Source organism: Oncorhynchus gorbuscha, unplaced genomic scaffold, assembly GCF_021184085.1.
Source record: "Oncorhynchus gorbuscha isolate QuinsamMale2020 ecotype Even-year unplaced genomic scaffold, OgorEven_v1.0 Un_scaffold_1811, whole genome shotgun sequence".
Taxonomy (NCBI): domain Eukaryota; kingdom Metazoa; phylum Chordata; class Actinopteri; order Salmoniformes; family Salmonidae; genus Oncorhynchus; species Oncorhynchus gorbuscha.
In genome coordinates, this window is record NW_025746485.1 from 92,136 (window position 1) to 109,607 (window position 17,472).

A 17,472-nucleotide genomic window follows, 5' to 3' on the forward strand; every position below is an offset into this window, starting at 1 on the left:
TTGGACAGATGTACACTACCAGTCAAATTGACACTTACTAATTCCAGGGTTTCTTTATTTTTACTATTTTCTACATTGTAGAATATTTGAGAAAACAAACTATGAAATAGCAAATATGGAATCATGTAACCAAAATAAAAAGCATTAAACCAATATATTTTATGAGATTCGTCAAAGTAGCCACCCTTTGCCTTGATGACAGCTTTGCTTTCTCTCAACCAGCTTCATGATATATTTCAATTAACAGGTGTTTTGAATTAATTTGAGGAATGTCTCAATGCGTTTGAGCCAATCAGTTGTGACAAGGTAGGGGTGGTATACAGAACATTTGGTAAAAGAGTCCATATTATTGCAAGAACAGCTCAAATAAGAGAAACAATAGTCCATTACTTTTAGACATCCGGAACAGTATTTTTATTTTACCAATACTCTAAACCAGGTTCCCATTAGAAATTTGTAATATACAATTGAGTATCTGCATATTCCCAATTGGTGCTGAAAAGGAGGTGAATATGCATTGGGGGCTCCCGGGTGGCACAGCGGTCTAAAGGCACTACATCTGTGCTAGAGGCGGCACTACAGACCCCGGTTTGATGGCCCAGCCTTGTCCAGGTTACGCAGTCATTGCAATTAAGTATGTGTTCTTACTGGCTCACCTAGTTAAATATATTAAAAATATTCTGAATGGTTATCCATAGTCTACCCACTCAGCACAGGCGTCAGTTCAATGTCTAGATATCAAATAAAGGATTGAACTAATCAAATCCAAAATTAGTTTCACTTTGATGCAACAAGTGTTGAATACATTGCCCAGTGGGTAGTGACTGAGAAAATATAGAAAAATTTAACAAACCTAGTGACAACTTAACCAGAAGGGGACTAGGGTTCCAATTTTGGAACACCCCCCCCCCCACGTTCAGCTGGAAGGTGGCGCATGGAACGCAAAAATATTCCTAAAAATATTTAACCTCTACACATTTACATTTAAGTCATCTACACATTAACAAGTCCAATGGCTCAAATGAAAGATAAACACCTTGTTTATCTACCCAGCAAGTCAGATTTCTAAAATGTTTTCCCGCGAAAACATAGCACATATTTATGTCAAACCACCACCGAAGACACAGCTAATTTGCATAGCCAAGTTGAAAAAAATATGCAATCAACAAACGCAGGATTAAAAGAAAAATGCACTAACCTTTTGAAATCTTCAGATGACAGTAATATAACTATTACAGTACATTTGTTTTTTTCAATAATATGCTTTATATATCCATAAATCTGTTTACAATGATGCATCGTTCAAAAAATGCTACTCAAATGTCCTGAGAAATGACGATAGCTCCGGCAGATAGCTGAGGTGAACAAGGAATACACATCATAAACTGACTAAATATGCATGTTCTACATATATAGTTAGATACATTTCTGAATGCAATCGCTGTGTTACATTTATTTTTAAAGTTACAGGTTTCCTTCACTCGGCTATACTATAAAAAGTAGCATTATGGCTCCTCTATCTTGGAGTCCACAAACCCAAATTTCACACATAAATATTCCCTTACCTTTGCTGTTCTTCCATAAGAAGACTTGAAAGGAATTATACTTACCAAAAACATCGTTAGTTTTGCAGTCTGTGTCTTTCGGTTCTCACACACACACACGACACATTTCGGTTGAAATGTAGCCAAAAGTCAAGTGGATGCGCACCAAAACGTCAAACTTACATAAATGTCGATTAAACTTGTCAAACTAACTTCATAATCAAGCTTTAACATGTTAAAGGTGTACAGTAATATTTAGGACGAACAGAAACTCATGCATTGTATCGATCTTGGAAAAAAATAGGACCTGAGCACGCATAAAAGTGACCTGTTTTTTTCGCGTGACCGAAAGGGTTCGGCCAGCCAAAACTCTCGTGAGCGCAGATTCTCACAATGAGAAGCCCCATTGAAAGCTGAGATCGCGCTGAAGACAGAGACTGTTCCCAGACCTGTAACTGCTTGGGGAGGGTGGGGGCGATGACGTCAAAATTTGGGCCAACTTTTATGACAAGAGAGAGTTTGGGAGAATGACTGCCCTGAGAGTTCTGCTTTACATACAGACATAATTTAAACGGTTTTAGAAGCTTTAGAGTGTTTTCTATTCAATAATATATTTATTTGCATACATTAGCAACTTTTGACAAAAAAAAAAATAGTTTACTATGGGCACGCAATTACAGCCCTATCCCCAACAGGTTTTAAGAATCAAGGTTCTGAAAACTGTCAGCAAGTGTGAGTGTTCTCAGCAATTTCATTCAAATGCATTCAACGTGCAGAAGGGAACCACACCTGCATTTCTTCGTCAAGGAAGACAATGTAAAAAACATTTATTCTACAATATAGTGTCCAGCTGAACACAACCCAGGCTTTAGGATGGTATTTCAGGAACAATGTTCTAGTCAGAAACACAGACACTTTTTAGTTTCAATAACACCTTTGGTTCCAGCTTAAACTGATGAATGACACAATAAATTAATACTTGGGGCACTATATTTGAGGAGTAGTTTATTTTTATTGCACAAGTGACCAGCCTTTAAATTGCAGGCATATTTAGCCACTGAGCGGAAGGCCTGTAGAGTTATTATGGAGTAGTCAATATCCAGGAACTACTTCTTGGATGGATCCAGATCCCTGGACCAGTAACAGGACCCATCAAAACTCATGAGACAGACAGTACTTGGCCTGGGGTCCACTTTCGCCATCGTTCAACAACCAGTCTGTCCAAAGGCACTCATCTGGGGCGCTGACGGGACAGGGGAGGGAAGAGCAGCGGATGATCTATAGCTCAGAGCAGGGAGAGAGAAAGACCCAGATCACCAACTGATCATTACCCCAATACTATAGCTCTTGTGTTCAGCCAATGTGACAAAGTAAAAATTGAACAAGTGGTGTAAAGTAATTTTACTATAATTCCTGTCACACACCGTGCAAGCGCAGACGGTTCGGTAGCGTTGAGTCAAGCTCTTCTTTTGTGTGCCATTCAAGTCGTCCCAGTACTGAATAAAGTTACACATGCCTATATGCATCCTGCCATCAGTATTTATGCTGCCTGAAGACAGAAGACAGTGAGTCAACAACTTGTGGGGTAAAAGTTAACCCCCAGATGCTGACATTGGTTAAGTTTACCCTTCTTTCCCCCACAAATGGTTTAGATTAGAATTGGGGGAGGCTGAAACCGATCCTAGATCTGTCCCTGGGGTAACTTTACCCTGGAGCAGGAAGACATATTGATACCCTGGAACACTAGAATTTAGCATAATAAATAAGTGATGCATTAGTTGTAAACATGTATAAGCATTAAACATTTAAATTCTTAACATTTGGTATTATAAAGTGTAACTGGAAGAGCCAGGCTATATCACATCCGGCCGTGATTGGGAGTCCCATAGGGCGGCACACAAGTGGCCCAGCGTCGTCAGGGTTTGGCCGTTATCGCAAACAAGAATGTTTAACTGACTTGCCTAGTTAACTTTAAATTAAAGTAGTATTTTTTCTGAAGCACTTGACTTGTACAAGATTAAGTCAATAGTTCAGAATAGGCCATGATGCTGCAAGCATAGGTTGAGCAGGTTAACCAGTGATAACAATGAACTTGGGTAACAGTGAGAACCACACCTGTGAAGAGATACTCCTTGTTGATTTCCAGGGTCACACCACACGAGGCTGAGGAGGATGAAGTGAAGATGGCGCGGATAACCCGGTCAGGACCTTTGAACATCTAGCCAATCACAAGGAGAGAACGAAGGATCTGTCAAACATCTAAATACACAGTTTAACCTAACTGACTACAGCTCTCAGGCACTAAGTCTTTCCTAATTCCCTCCCTATACCCCATCCGGATGTTTGCAGATCAAAAAATATTGCTTAATCTAACCTTCATTTTTATCAGGGTGTCATACAGAGACAAAGGTAATTTTTTTTACAGAAGCCCGAACTCGAGAAACACAAAATGTAAGCAGAAAAGTCCAAAACAATTCTGAGTCGCCCTAAAGGCAACTACAAGTCACATTTAGAACATTTAAGATCGTTCCGCAAAAATATTTCAAGCAGATTCATCCAACTCAGGAGAGCCCAATGGAATATCCAGAGTTAAACATCCCTGGTCTGAGAGACTAACTATAATGTCTAAAGGTCAATAATAATGTTAGGTACAGTGAGAGTTAGTAAAAGTGCTTTATAAAAGAACATCTGGCAAATTACCAACTAAAATAACAAAGAGCCAGCCAACTTCCTGGTAGAGAATGCAGGGATGAGTACCAACCCCCCCCCCCATCACCATCAATAAAGTGCAGTGCATGATGTCACCATAGTCTAGGACTGGTAGGAACAGCAACTGAATAATGTGCTTTCCAGCAAGAGGCATTTCTACTGAAGTTCCTTTTTATATGGTGGAAGCTCCACAACTGCACTGTTTATGCCAACCCAGATCTGCAAACACTGAAGGGGAAAGGAGAGAACTGGGGCCATCTGTCAGACTGGGGTTCAGCGGGCTTCAATGAGTCAGTGCAGGAAGGAACAACCACTTAATAAAAGGGCGAATCATACCTTGATCTGTTGGATGTCATACTTGGTGTTACCAGACACAACTCCCACACCAACCACCTTTGCCCTGATCACTGGAAGAGAGAAACGTGGTTTAACTGACAAGCCCCATTTTCCTTTCAATGGTCAGTTAGACACTGATGGTTTAAGGGCGTTATGAGATCTAAGACAACAGAACACGTCACAGACAAGATATTACAGTCTTAATGTTTTGCATAAGTTCACCCTGTTTGGGCTCAACAGACAAGTCCATTATACCTCCAGGTCCTAGATTCCTAGCTCTAGTAGTCTGCCTTTAATTCAACACACCAAGTTTACCTAAACCCCACCTGGTCTGCAGATGTTCAGGTGCTGGTAGGAAGACTGAGGCACAGGTACAGACCTTATGACACCAGCTCCACCTCCACCCACCTGTCTGGGTAGAAGGTGCTGACAGCGACAACCTCTTCACTTAGACTGATTCAGAAGATATTCAAACGATTCATCCTTGCCAAACAGATGAACTACTCCTGTAAGGTTTAGTTCCCTCTATTCCACAGCTGTCTATCATTAGGACCAGTACACCACATGTACGTGTTGCTTTTATCACTGGAATTACAGTTGGTTTTGCAGACATCCTGATCTAATGAAACTACAATAGAAAAGGTTTTTACTAACAGCTGTACCAGTTAAGGGACGTTACACTACAAAAGCCACATTTGGCAGATGTTTCAGACCTCAAGATGGCACCACAGCTGTGCAGATAAAATGTGTGCCCTTAATTCAAGTACAATTCAGGTTGAAAACATTCCTTTTAAGGAGCACATGAAAGAAATTAACTGTCCAAGGTAAGTGATATACAGTGGCCAAATCTTAATTTAATCATCCCATTGCATGAACTGCAAACTTGTGTATTCAAGGTTTAAAGCCACCTAAAAAGTTCACTTAAATGCCAGACTTGATTTGCACAAATGAAAAATATATATTACTCCACATAACAATACACATTGCTGCAGGACTATGTTCCTGGTGTGAAACTGGCTCAAATTAAGTCACGGCATCTGTAGCTTACGACTAGTCGATATAAATAAGTCTACACTACAACTGAGTGCCTTGGGTTAAATGTAGGAGTATTAACTTGTTTGGTGTATATAATTTAGCATTCAACTGTAGGCATAATGTGTAGGCCTAGAGGCAAATATAACACTTGGTGTAGCAGGAGTCTCGGCCAGTGCTACAGACAGGGCTCTCTAACCCTGTTCCTGGAGCGCTACCCTCCTGCAGGTTTTCAATCCAAACCCAGTAGTAACAAACCTGATTCAGTTCATCAACTGGCTAATTATTAGAATCAGGTGTGCAAATTAGGGTGGGATCACAAACCTACAGGATGGCAGCTCTCCAGGAAGAGGGTTGGAGAGGCCTGGCTGTAGCCCATCTTACTGTTGCCTACTTACGTAAATACAATGATCATGTTAATGTCATGGTAATTATTATAACCACGGAATCTTTAAATCGTTTGCATGTTGCGCATTGATAGTGTAGTAGCCCAATGTTCGCCAACTCCAGCCTTCGAGTATACCAAACAGAACTTTGTTATATCCCCGGACAAAAACACTTGATTCAACTCATTGAGGGCCTGATGATTGTTGAATCATGTGTTATTGTCCAGGGCTACAATAAAATTGCACCGTTTGAGTAACTCTAGGACCGGAGTTGAGAACCCTAGAAGTCAGAAATATTGCCAAAATGTCCTTACCGACGTCTGCGTTGCAAAAAGCCTGTTGAAGATGCACAGGAGCGCATCTGCAAGCTTCTGCAATGTCTTCGATCCGCCAAAGGAACAAAACGACAAGAGTGATGAAACAACTGCTTAGAGACACAGTCATTTTGGAAAATATATCTAATATATCTATAGCGTAAAATAAAATGTTTCCTCCAGGAGCTAAAGAACAGTTGTATTGTAAACTACACTAGAACATGCAAAGATGTTCCCAGACAGACTAACACGTGGAACTCTGTTTTCATTCGAAGTAATCAGCCCTTTTTATTGCAGGCTGTGAGCTCCTCCCACAGTCAGAACCAAGCCAGTGGTAGGCTGAGAATTATATTAATCCAGAACCATAGCAACTCCATTGGAAACAAATGCCCTCCTTAAAGGGACAACCTCAGAGCAGGCTCAATTTGCCCGGTTGCCATAAATTATCTGTCTTTCTCCTAAACAATGGTGATGAACCAGAAATATCTATTTTAGGATATGCCTGTTTGAATACCTTTTCTTAAACACCTGGGGCAACTTTAAAGCAGGCTCAACTTGCCCTACTGCTCAGTTCAGTTCACTTGCCCTCAGCCCCTCAAACTCAACTCTGGACCTCGACGTGAATCCAGCGCCACTGCATTTTTTAATTGTTCCCCTTTAATCAGGGACTGGTTTTGACCAGGGACACCAGGTGGGTGCAATTCATTATCAGGAAGAACAGAAAACTAGCATGCTCCTGAGCACCGTGCACAACAAGAAGATGCCCCATACTATTGGGCTACTTTTGCACATTTGTTATTGTATGAGTGAGGGAAATACTTGCAACATTGTATCAACTAGAGTAGGCATATTCTGGGCCTTCAAAGTATCAGACAGCTTTTTAAAAATGTCGTTTCCACTGGATATATGGGATCATCCATGGCTGGATCATCAGATCATGATATTTTCACATCGAGGCTTGGTGATTATCGGGTGTTGGAAAGATTTTTCAAACACTGTGAGGAACAATTCTTATTTGTAATGGATGTTTAAAAAAAAACAGATTTCATTGACTCAGGTCTACTGTGTGAGGTGAAGAAACAAATACTGAGAAGCTCAGTTTATTAGTGGTGGACGTGATGAGTTAAGACAATCAGAAATCCGATATCCCCTAATGGGCACTTTCCTACATTTGCCCACAGCAGGTCAGTTCGAGTGGCTTTATGCACGCTCAGGTGCGCGCTCACTCCACATTATCAGGAGAGAGAAACCAGACACATGCTCATTGCACACATCGGGAACTCCAAACAAAGGTTAATGGGAAAATGACAAAACTCGTAAATTATGGTTATGAAATAAAGTGTAGCAGGTTGAACTCTGCAAATAATGTTTCCACTCGGAAAGTGAGAACGGTAAATGAATGTAATTAATGCCTGCATTAACAGAAATCTATGTAACCAAACGATGGGTATTAACAGTAAAATTACTAGGCCTACTGGTACATATGCAATGGGGAATTTATGAAAATTAACAACGAGCAAACAATTTACACAATGAAACAATGAATGTGAAAGAATTGTTGGGAGAGCTGAGCACATTCTAGAGAGCTGAGTGCATGCATTCTGGACTGAAACGCGCCGTATCCTCGCCACACACCCCTCCCCTTCTCCATCTCAATATTTTAAATTATACTCAAAACACGTTATCTTCACACATATTTTAGTTGCTTTTCACTGACAGCCACAACTCAATAATCCCTTTACTCAATAAACCCTTTACTTTCAGTGCAGCAAACTCTCTCCAGAAGTTCAGTGAGGATCTCTGAATGATCCAATGTTGACCTAAATGACTAATGATGATAAATACAATCCACCTGTGTGTAATCAAGTCTCCGTATAAATGCACCTGCACTGTGATAGTCTCAGAGGTCCGTTAAAAGCGCAGAGAGCATCATGAAGAACAAGGAACACACCAGGCAGGTCCGAGATACTATTGTGAAGAAGTTTAAAGCCGGATTTGGATACAAAAAGATTTCCCAAGCTTTAAACATCCCAAGGAGCACTGTGCAAGCGATAATATTGAAATGGAAGGAGTATCAGACCACTGCAAATCTACCAAGACCTGGCCGTCCCTCTAAACTTTCAGCTCATACAAGGAGAAGACTGATCAGAGATGCAGCCAAGAGGCCCATGATCACTCTGGATGAACTGCAGAGATCTACAGCCGAGGTGGGAGACTCTCTGGAAGAAATCCATTTCTTAAAGATATCCATAAAAAGTGTTGTTTAAAGTTTGCCACAAGCCACCTGGGAGACACACCAAACATGTGGAAGAAGGTGCTCTGGTCAGATGAAACCAAAATTGAACTTTTTGGCAACAATGCAAAACGTTATGTTTGGCGTAAAAGCAACACAGCTCATCACCCTGAACACCATCCCCACTGTCAAACATGGTGGTGGCAGCATCATGGTTTGGGCCTGCTTTTCTTCAGCAGGGACAGGGAAGATGGTTAAAATTGATGGGAAGATGGATGGAGCCAAATATAGGACCATTCTGGAAGAAAACCTGATGGAGTCTGCAAAAGACCTGAGACTGGGACGGAGATTTGTCTTCCAACAAGACAATGATCCAAAACATAAAGCAAAATCTACAATGGAATGGTTCAAAAATAAACATATCCAGGTGTTAGAATGGCCAAGTCAAAAGTCCAGACCTGAATCCAATCGAGAATCTGTGGAAAGAACTGAAAACTGCTGTTCACAAATGCTCTCCATCTGAGCTCGAGCTGTTTTACAAGGAGGAATGGGAAAAGAATTCAGTCTCTCGATGTGCAAAACTGATAGAGACATACCCAAAGCGACTTACCGCTGTAATCGCAGCTAAAGGTGGCGCTACAAAGTATTAACTTAAGGGGGCTGAATAATTTTGCACGCCCAATTTTTCAGTTTTTGATTTGTTAAAAAAGTTTGAAATATCCAATAAATGTCGTTCCACTTCATGATTGTGTCCCACGTTTTGTTGATTCTTCACAAAAAAATACAGTTTTATATCTTTATGTTTGAAGCCTGAAATGTGGCAAAAGGTCGCAAAGTTCAAGGGGGCCGAATACTTTCGCAAGGCACTGTATTTATAGCCAAAGACAATGTATTTGTCTTATGAGAAAATGTGAATGTGATCAACTTCTTTAATCCAAATAGTGATGACATAGGCTAGACTGTGTTAATGGGCCTGTCACTTAATTACACATGTATATAGGCCTACACAGGGATGGAATTTAAGGATTTGGGGCATTGGCTGTTTCCATCCATGGGCCTACATGATGCAACCCTGCCTAAAGCAAGCTCAGTCCTGTTAGTTCTATTGTCTAATCACAGTTGTCTGTGTAACGAAACCCCCTTTTAAAATATAATTCATATGAACAAGTACAAGGTTTTACTATAACTACTGCTCTCCACACCTTTTCTATGCATTTACTGTCCAGACTGTCTATATTTCACACTCTGATATTGCTCGTTCTGATAATTATTCATTGTTTTACTTTCTAGATTATTTGTGTGTTGTTTTTTAATTTATAGATATTACTTCACTTTTGGAGCTAGAAAACACAAGCCTTTCGCTGCACATCGATGTACACAACCAAACAAACTTTGATTTGAAGGTTGCTGCAGTTTGACAGAGTTTTCATCCTCCCTATAGGCCCAGGAGTTTCTCCAGGAGTTTAAGACTATGTGATTAATCACTATGTCATATCCTGTCCAGAGATTTAATTTCAGGTCTAAAAGACACTTTCCCATCGGCCAAGTCAGCAGGATTTATTGGTTGCTCAAAGATTATGGTCACTTGCCCGAAAAAGTGAGTAAAGTCGCAGAGAGGTCAGAGAGTAGTTTGACCAAAGAGGAACTCATACCGTTTAACCCTCCCGTGGTCCTGGGGTCAGGGTCACCCAGGTCCTGTGTGTGGGGGGCTCCCCTTTCTGTGCTCTGTGCTCGCGGGTCAGCGCGACCCAGGCCCTGTGTTTCCAGGGCTCCCGCTCGGCGCTCGCGGGTCAGAGCGACCGTGCCAGCCACTGGCGAGGCGTGTGCTGTTGAGCGTAGTAGAGTGTCTGCGAGTGTGGCGAGGTTGTGCGCTCCTGGGTCAGAGCGACCCAGCCAGCCGCTGCACAGGTCCAGACGTGCTCCGCTGTGTGCTAGAGAACAGCCGAGTGTTATTGTTGCTCGGGTGGGGTGGGTCAACTGCACACGGCTACACACGAGCGTGCAAGCGAGCCTCGTACATTTTCGGGTCTCGGTCTTCCGCGTAAGCGGCACCCACACACACACACACACACACACACACACACACACACACACACACACACACACACACACACACACACACACACACACACACACACACACACACACACACACACACACACACACACAGTGAACAGCGCCCCACCCGTGCCAAGTGCGCTCTTCCCCGCCGCTCAGCGGACACGATCAGTGGAGCCGAGCGGCCATGGCCGCGCGTTTTATTGCCGCGCAGAAGACTACTCTGATTGCCAGGAGGAGGAGGAAGAGGTTTCGGAAGACGAAGACGGGGAGGAATACAACCCCGAGCGCCGCGAGGTCAACGATGCCTCTTCTCCCTCTTCTGAGGAAGGGGAGAAGCCCAAGGATGAGCCCGAGGACGAGCACGAGGACCGACGCGAGGAAGAGATCTCCTCGGCCCCAGACCAACGGGAGACGCCGTTGCTGTCGAAAAACGGAAAAATCGAGTTGTCCCCCGTGGCCTACGGCCGCCACCGCGGGGCCCCCACGATCTGCCACGCCGGGACGGACCAGACTCCGGGCCCCACGGCCTATGCCGTGACCCAGGCCCGCGACATCGCGTCCGCCTTCCACCTGTTTGTCACACCGGCGATAGAAAGGATAATTGTGGAAATTACGAACCTGTACGGGGCCAGAAAATACGGCGACGGCTGGCGACCCATGGACACCACGGACCTGCGCGCCTACGTAGAGCTGCTGATCCTAGCGGGCGTCTACAGGTCCCGAGGCGAGGCCGCAGCAAGCCTGTGGGAAGTCGAGAGTGGCAGGACCGTGTTCCGAGCCACCATGCCGCTCAAGGTCTTTCACAGGTACTCGAGGCTGGTGCGATTCCACGACCGCCAGTCGAGACCCATCAGACTCGCGACGGACAAACTTGCAGCCATACGGGAGGTCTGGGACCTGTGGGAGGCGCGGCTGACGGCCCTCTACAACCCGGGCCCGACGTGACGGTGGACGAGCAACAGGTCCCGTTCAGAGATACTGGGCTTGTGCGTGCGCGAGTGTGAGCATGTGCTTATATGTCTATAGAGAGGTAGTGCTGCCGTAGCAGCGGTACAAGCAGCGGCTGTAGCAGCATGTGTAACACAAAAGGCCCTTGTCCCCCGTGACACAGTAACGACACTAATCTCTTGTTCCCTTTCCAAAAGGCCGCTGTCCTTTCCGTCAGTACATCCCCAGCAAGCCGGCGAAATACAGCATCAAGTCGTGGGTGGCCTGCGAAGATGCCAAGTGTACACTGGCAAGGCGGCCGGCGGAGGCCCCGAGAAGAACCAGGGGATGCGCGTCGTCCTCAATCTGACAACGGGGCTGAGCGGTCATAACGTCACCTGTGACAACTTCTTCACCTCCTACGACCTGGGCCAGCGGCTGCTCGAGAGGAACCTCACCATGGTGGGCACGGTGAGAAAGAACAAGGCCGAGCTCCCGCCCGCGCTGCTCGAGTCCAGGGGCAGACAGGTCCTGTCCTCTAGGTTCGCCTTCACGCCCACCGCCACTCTGGTGTCCTACCTGGCAAAGAAAAACAAGAACGTGCTACTTTTGAGCACGCTGCACACAGAGGGACACATTAGCAATCGCCGCGACAGGAAGCCGGCCGTCATCCTAGACTACAACTGCAACAAGGGCGGCGTGGACAACCTAGACAAGGTGGTCGGCACCTACAGCTGCAGACGGATGACTGCCCGCTGGCCCCTGGTCGTCTTCCACAACATCCTCAACGTGTCCTCCTACAACACCTTTGTCATATGGCGAGAGATCAAGCCAGACTGGATGCCTCGCAAGCAGAACAAGCGCAGGGTGTTCCTCGAGCAGCTGGGAAAGGCATTTGTGAAGCCACTGATCCAAAGAAGGCAGCATCTGCCCCGCACCGAAGCGGTGTCAACGCTTGTCAAAGTCCTAAAGAGTGCTACGGCGGCGGCGGCTGCGCCTCGTGATCAACAGCGCGAGGGCCCCGCCGCTGGCACGGCTGCTGCCCTGCTCGTTGCCACGGCCACTTGCGCACATTGGGCCTTTAGCTAGGATGGGACAGGGTGACCCGGAGGACGCGGGGACTAGACACAATACAAGGACGACGGGAGGGATAAAGCAATGAAATGACGTCATGATCTGTATATAAACTGTTGCTCGTGGTTAAGTGGCAGCGCGCTCCGAGAATAAATTCTGTTACCTATTATTGAAAGACTGGTCTGCGTCTATTTTATGCAAACAAGAATCTTATAAATTCTCATAAAATAGATGAAGGGTTTTCAATTGATGAAAGCACATTGGCATAATTAAATTACAGTAACAATATCCCTTGACACAATGATGAAAATAATCATGGCCTCTAAACCTTCAAGCTGCATACTGGACCCTATTTCAACTAAACTACTGAAAGAGCTGCTTCCTGTGCTTGGCCCTCCTATGTTGAACATAATAAACGGCTCTCTATACACAGGATGTGTACCAAACTCACTAAAAGTGGCAGTAATAAAGCCTTTCTTGAAAAAGCCAAACCTTGACCCAGAAAATATAAAAAACCATCAGCCTATATCGAATCTTTCATTCCTCTCAAAATTTTTAGAAAAGGCTGTTGCGCAGCAACTCACTGCCTGCCTGAAGACAAACAATGTACATGAAATGCTTCAGTCTGGTTTTAGACCCCATCATAGCACTGAGACGGCACTTGTGAAGGTGGTAAATGTAATGGCATCAGACCGGGGCTTTGCATCTGTCCTCGTGCTTCTAGACCTCAGTGCTGCTTTTGATATCATCGATCACCACATTCTTTTAGAGAGATTGGAAACCCAAATTGGTCTACATGGACAAGTTCTGGCCTGGTTTAGATCTTATCTGTTGGAAAGATATCAGTTGTCTCTGTGAATGGTTTGTCCTCTGACAAATCAACTGTAAATTTCGGTGTTCCTCAAGTTTCCTTTTTAGGACCACTATTGTTTTCACTATATATTTTACCTCTTGGAGATGTAATTCGAAAACATAATATTAACTTTCACTGCTATGCGGATGACACACAGCTGTACATTTCATTGAAACATGGTGAAGCCCCGAAATCGCCCTCGCTAGAAGCCTGTGTTTCAGACATAAGGAAGTGGATGGCTGCAAACTTTCTACTTTTAAACTCAGACAAAACAGAGATGCTTGTTCTAGGTCCCAAGAAATTAAGAGATCTTCTGTTGAATCTGACAATTAATCTTAATGGTTGTACAGTCGTCTCAAATAAAACTGTGAAGGACCTCGGCGTTACTCTGGATCCTGATTTCTCTTTTGTTGATGAACATATCAAGACTGTTTCAAGGACAGATTTTTTTCCATCTACGTAACATTGCAAATATCAGAAACTTTCTGTCCAAAAATGATGCAGAAAAATGTATTCATGCTTTTGTTACTTCTAGGTTAGACTACTGCAATGCTCTACATAAACTTCAGCACTAAATAAACTTAATTTAGTGCTACATACAGCTGCTAGATTACTGACTTGAACCAAAAAATGTGATAATATTACTCCAGTGCTAGTCTCCCTACACTGGCTTCCTGTCAAGGCAAGGGCTGATTTCAAGATTTTACTGCTAACCTACAAAGCATTACATGGGCTTGCTCCTAACTATCTCTCTGATTTGGTCCTGCCGTACATACCTACACGTACACTACGGTCACAAGACGCAGGCCTCCTAATTGTCCCTAGAATTTCTAAGCAAACATCTGGAGGCAGGGCTTTCTCCTTTAGAGCTCAATTCTTATGGAATGGTCTGCCTACCCATGTGAGAGATGCAAACTTGGTCTCAACCTTTAAGTCTTTACTGAAGACTCATCTCTTCAGTGGGTCATATGATTGAGTGTAGTCTGGCCCAGGAGTGTGAAGGTGAACGGAAAGGCTCTGGAGCAACGAACCGCCCTTACTGTCTCTGTGTGGCCGGTTCCCTTCTTTCCACTGGGATTCTCTGCCTCTAACCCGATTACAGGGGCTGAGTCACTGGCATACGGGTGCTCTTTCATGCCGTCCCTAGGAGGGGTGCGTCACTTGAGTGTGTTGAGTCACTGATGTGATCTTCCTGTATGGGTTGGCGCCCCCCCCTTGGGTTGTGCCGTGGCGGAAATCTTTCTGGGCTATACTCGGCCTTGTCTCAGGATGGTAAGTTGGTGGTTGAAGATATCCCTCTAGTGGTGTGGGGGCTGTGCTTTGGCAAAGTGGGTGGGGTTATATCCTTCCTGTTTGGCCCTGTCCGGGGGTATCGTCAGATGGGGCCACAGTGTCTCCTGACCCCTCCTGTCTCAGCCTCCAGTATTTATGCTGCAGTAGTTTATGTGTCGATGGGCTAGGGTCCGTTTCTTATATCTGGAGTACTTCTCCTGTCTTCTCTGGTGTCCTGTGTGAATTTAAGTATGCTCACTCTAATTCTCTCTTTCTCTCTTTCTTTCTCTCTCTCGGAGGACCTGAGCCCTAGGACCATGCCTCAGGACTACCTGGCATGATGACTCCTTGCTGTCCCGAGTCCACCTGGCTGTGCTGCTGCTCCAGTTTCAACTGTTCTGCCTATGATTATTATTATTTGACCATGCTGGTCATTAATGAATATTTGAACATCTTGGCCATGTTCAGTTATAATCTCCACCCGGCACAGCCAGAAGAGGACTGGCCACCCCTCATAGCCTGGTTCCTCTCTCGGGTTTCTTCCTAGGTTTTGGCCTTTCTATGGAGTTTTTCCTAGCCACCGTGCTTCTGCACCTGCATTGCTTGCTGTTTTGCATTTTAGGCTGGGTTTCTGTACAGCACTTTGAGATATCAGCTGATGTCCGAAAAAAATACATTTGATTTGAATTTGATTTGCATCATGATATGTGAATCCTTGACCTTGGCAAAGACTGGGGAGTTTTTCAGGATAAAAAGATACAGGATGGAGCTAAGCACAGGTCAAATCCTAAAGAAAAACCTGCTTCAGTCTGCTTACACCAGACACTGGGAGGAATGCACCTTTCAGAAATACAATAATCTACAAAGTTCCTGACTGGTCACGTTAGTTTTGACTGAAATGTCCTTGAAAATTGTGTCTAGCCAAGATCCCAGACACTTTGACAGAGCTTGAAGATTTCTGAAAAGAATAATGGGCGAATATTGCCCAATCCAGGTGTGCAAAGCTCTTAGAGACTTAGGGCTCTATTCAATTTTTATTTTATTTTACCTTTATTTAACTAGGCAAGTCAGTTAAGAACAAATTCTTATTTTCAATGACGGCCTAGGAACAGTGGGTTATCTGCCTGTTCAGGGGCAGAACGACAGATTTGTAACTTGTCAGCTCTGGGATTACTCGTCCAACGCTCTAACCACTAGGCTACCCTGCCGCCCCAATCAGATCCTCTTTAGCCAACATTCGCATAGCAGTTGTTTTGGCGGTTTCTGAGGTGGAACCGTGTTAGAGCTCTCAAATCCACAAGTGGCTCCTGGAATTATAGCTAAAAGAGATGGGGCCACATATTGCCGTTGAATGCATGGAGTTGCATTAAGAGAAAACCCTGTAATCTTGTTTAAAGTTTCAACCACCCCAAAAGATCTCACTATAAAGAACACATAGCCGATAAAACACTATATTACTACCATTACTACTGCCATCAATACCACTACTACTACTACTACTTCACAATAAGTACTACTTCACAATAAATACTTCTAGACAAGCAAGCATACCACATTTACTTCTGTAAATGTCATTTTCTAGTTGTTTTAATACATTTCATACATTTGATTAGACAAACTCTGTTCTCATTATGGCCCATATAAAACCGTTTTACAACTGATTAATCACTCTCTTACCCTCCACAGAGATTGATAAGGTCTGAAAGGGACATCCCCATTGGCCAAGCCTGCAGTCTTTCTTGGTTAACTGATGATTAACTGATTAACTGATGATTTTGGTAACTTGCCTAAAAAAGGGAACATTGTGGTTTACACACAGAAATGCCAGAACTTGTCGGTCTCTTAATTAAACAACAGGAAAGAAGCTGAAAAATCTAGTTTTTTGACAATGTGTATCACTACCTAGCATGCTTGCTAGCTTGTAATCACCCACATGAGGGCGAAGCTGGTGTGGTTAGGCTGGTTAGTTACCGCTAAATAGTGTATCTCGGCCTGAGTAATAGGATAAATGTGTCTCTGCTCGCCCTGACTAAAAGTTACACTTCCAGTGTAGCAGGCTTAAAAAAAATGTATTTTGTGACGCCCCTGGAATTCTTTGCAGTTTGGTTGTTTTCTGTTAAAAGTTCTCTGCCTAATGGGACAACAACAGAGCAGGCTCAACTTGCCTAGCTGCCATAATGGACATAAATTGTCCATCTTTCACTTAAAAAATTGGTATAAACCAGAAAGATCTGTTTTTTTTACTGGAATTCCTTACAATGTTGTGGTTTTCTGTAGAAGAAAACACTTGGGTCAACTCTAACCCTGTAAGCCTTAAAGTCCCTGCATCAGCTCTTGGACTAACGGGCTCTGATACAGCTTCTACCCCCAAGTCATAAAACTGCTTAATAGGCATAAGACGACTAAATAGTCAATTAATTGGTGACTTGGACTACATGCATTGACCCTATCTTACAGTGACTATATTCACACCCACACGACTCTAAATAAATACACAGTACATACTGTACACACACACTGAACGTACACTCTAACACAAAACCCACACATGTTGACATACACTACACACACACACTTTTACACATCATATGCTGCTACTCTGCTCTTTATTTTACTATTATTATTATCTATCCTGATGCCTTGTCACATTACCCTGCCTTCATGTACATATCTACCTCAAATACCTTATTATTATCTATCATGATGCCTTGTCACATTACCCTGCCTTCAT

The 17,472-nt window shown here is 43.8% G+C and overlaps 1 protein-coding gene and 1 pseudogene across 1 annotated transcript; one reads left to right on the top strand and one right to left on the bottom strand.

Moving 5' to 3' along the window:
- Positions 1-2,536: 2,536 nt before the first annotated feature.
- LOC124024268 (metalloproteinase inhibitor 2-like) lies at positions 2,537-6,572 on the bottom strand. Its single transcript, XM_046338255.1, has 5 exons — positions 6,322-6,572; positions 4,590-4,660; positions 3,660-3,762; positions 2,969-3,093; positions 2,537-2,822 (listed from the first exon to the last, which is right to left on the bottom strand). The coding sequence occupies exons 1-5, from the start codon at positions 6,449-6,451 to the stop codon at positions 2,697-2,699; spliced, it is 555 nt and encodes a 184-aa protein (XP_046194211.1). The 5' UTR covers positions 6,452-6,572; the 3' UTR covers positions 2,537-2,696.
- Positions 6,573-10,131: 3,559 nt separating this feature from the next.
- On the top strand, positions 10,132-12,631 carry LOC124024261 (annotated as a pseudogene).
- The last annotated feature ends 4,841 nt before the right edge of the window (positions 12,632-17,472 follow it).

Excerpts from the sequence above, each read along its gene's own strand:
- LOC124024268 (XM_046338255.1), bottom strand. The coding sequence starts at position 6,451 with ATGACTGTGTCTCTAAGCAGTTGTTTCATCACTCTTGTCGTTTTGTTC. Across the intron at positions 4,661-6,321 it reads TTTTTGCAACGCAGACGTCG|TGATCAGGGCAAAGGTGGTT; the intron begins GTAAGGACATTT and ends TCTCTCTTCCAG. Across the intron at positions 3,094-3,659 it reads CAAGGAGTATCTCTTCACAG|GCAGCATAAATACTGATGGC; the intron begins GTGTGGTTCTCA and ends TTCTGTCTTCAG.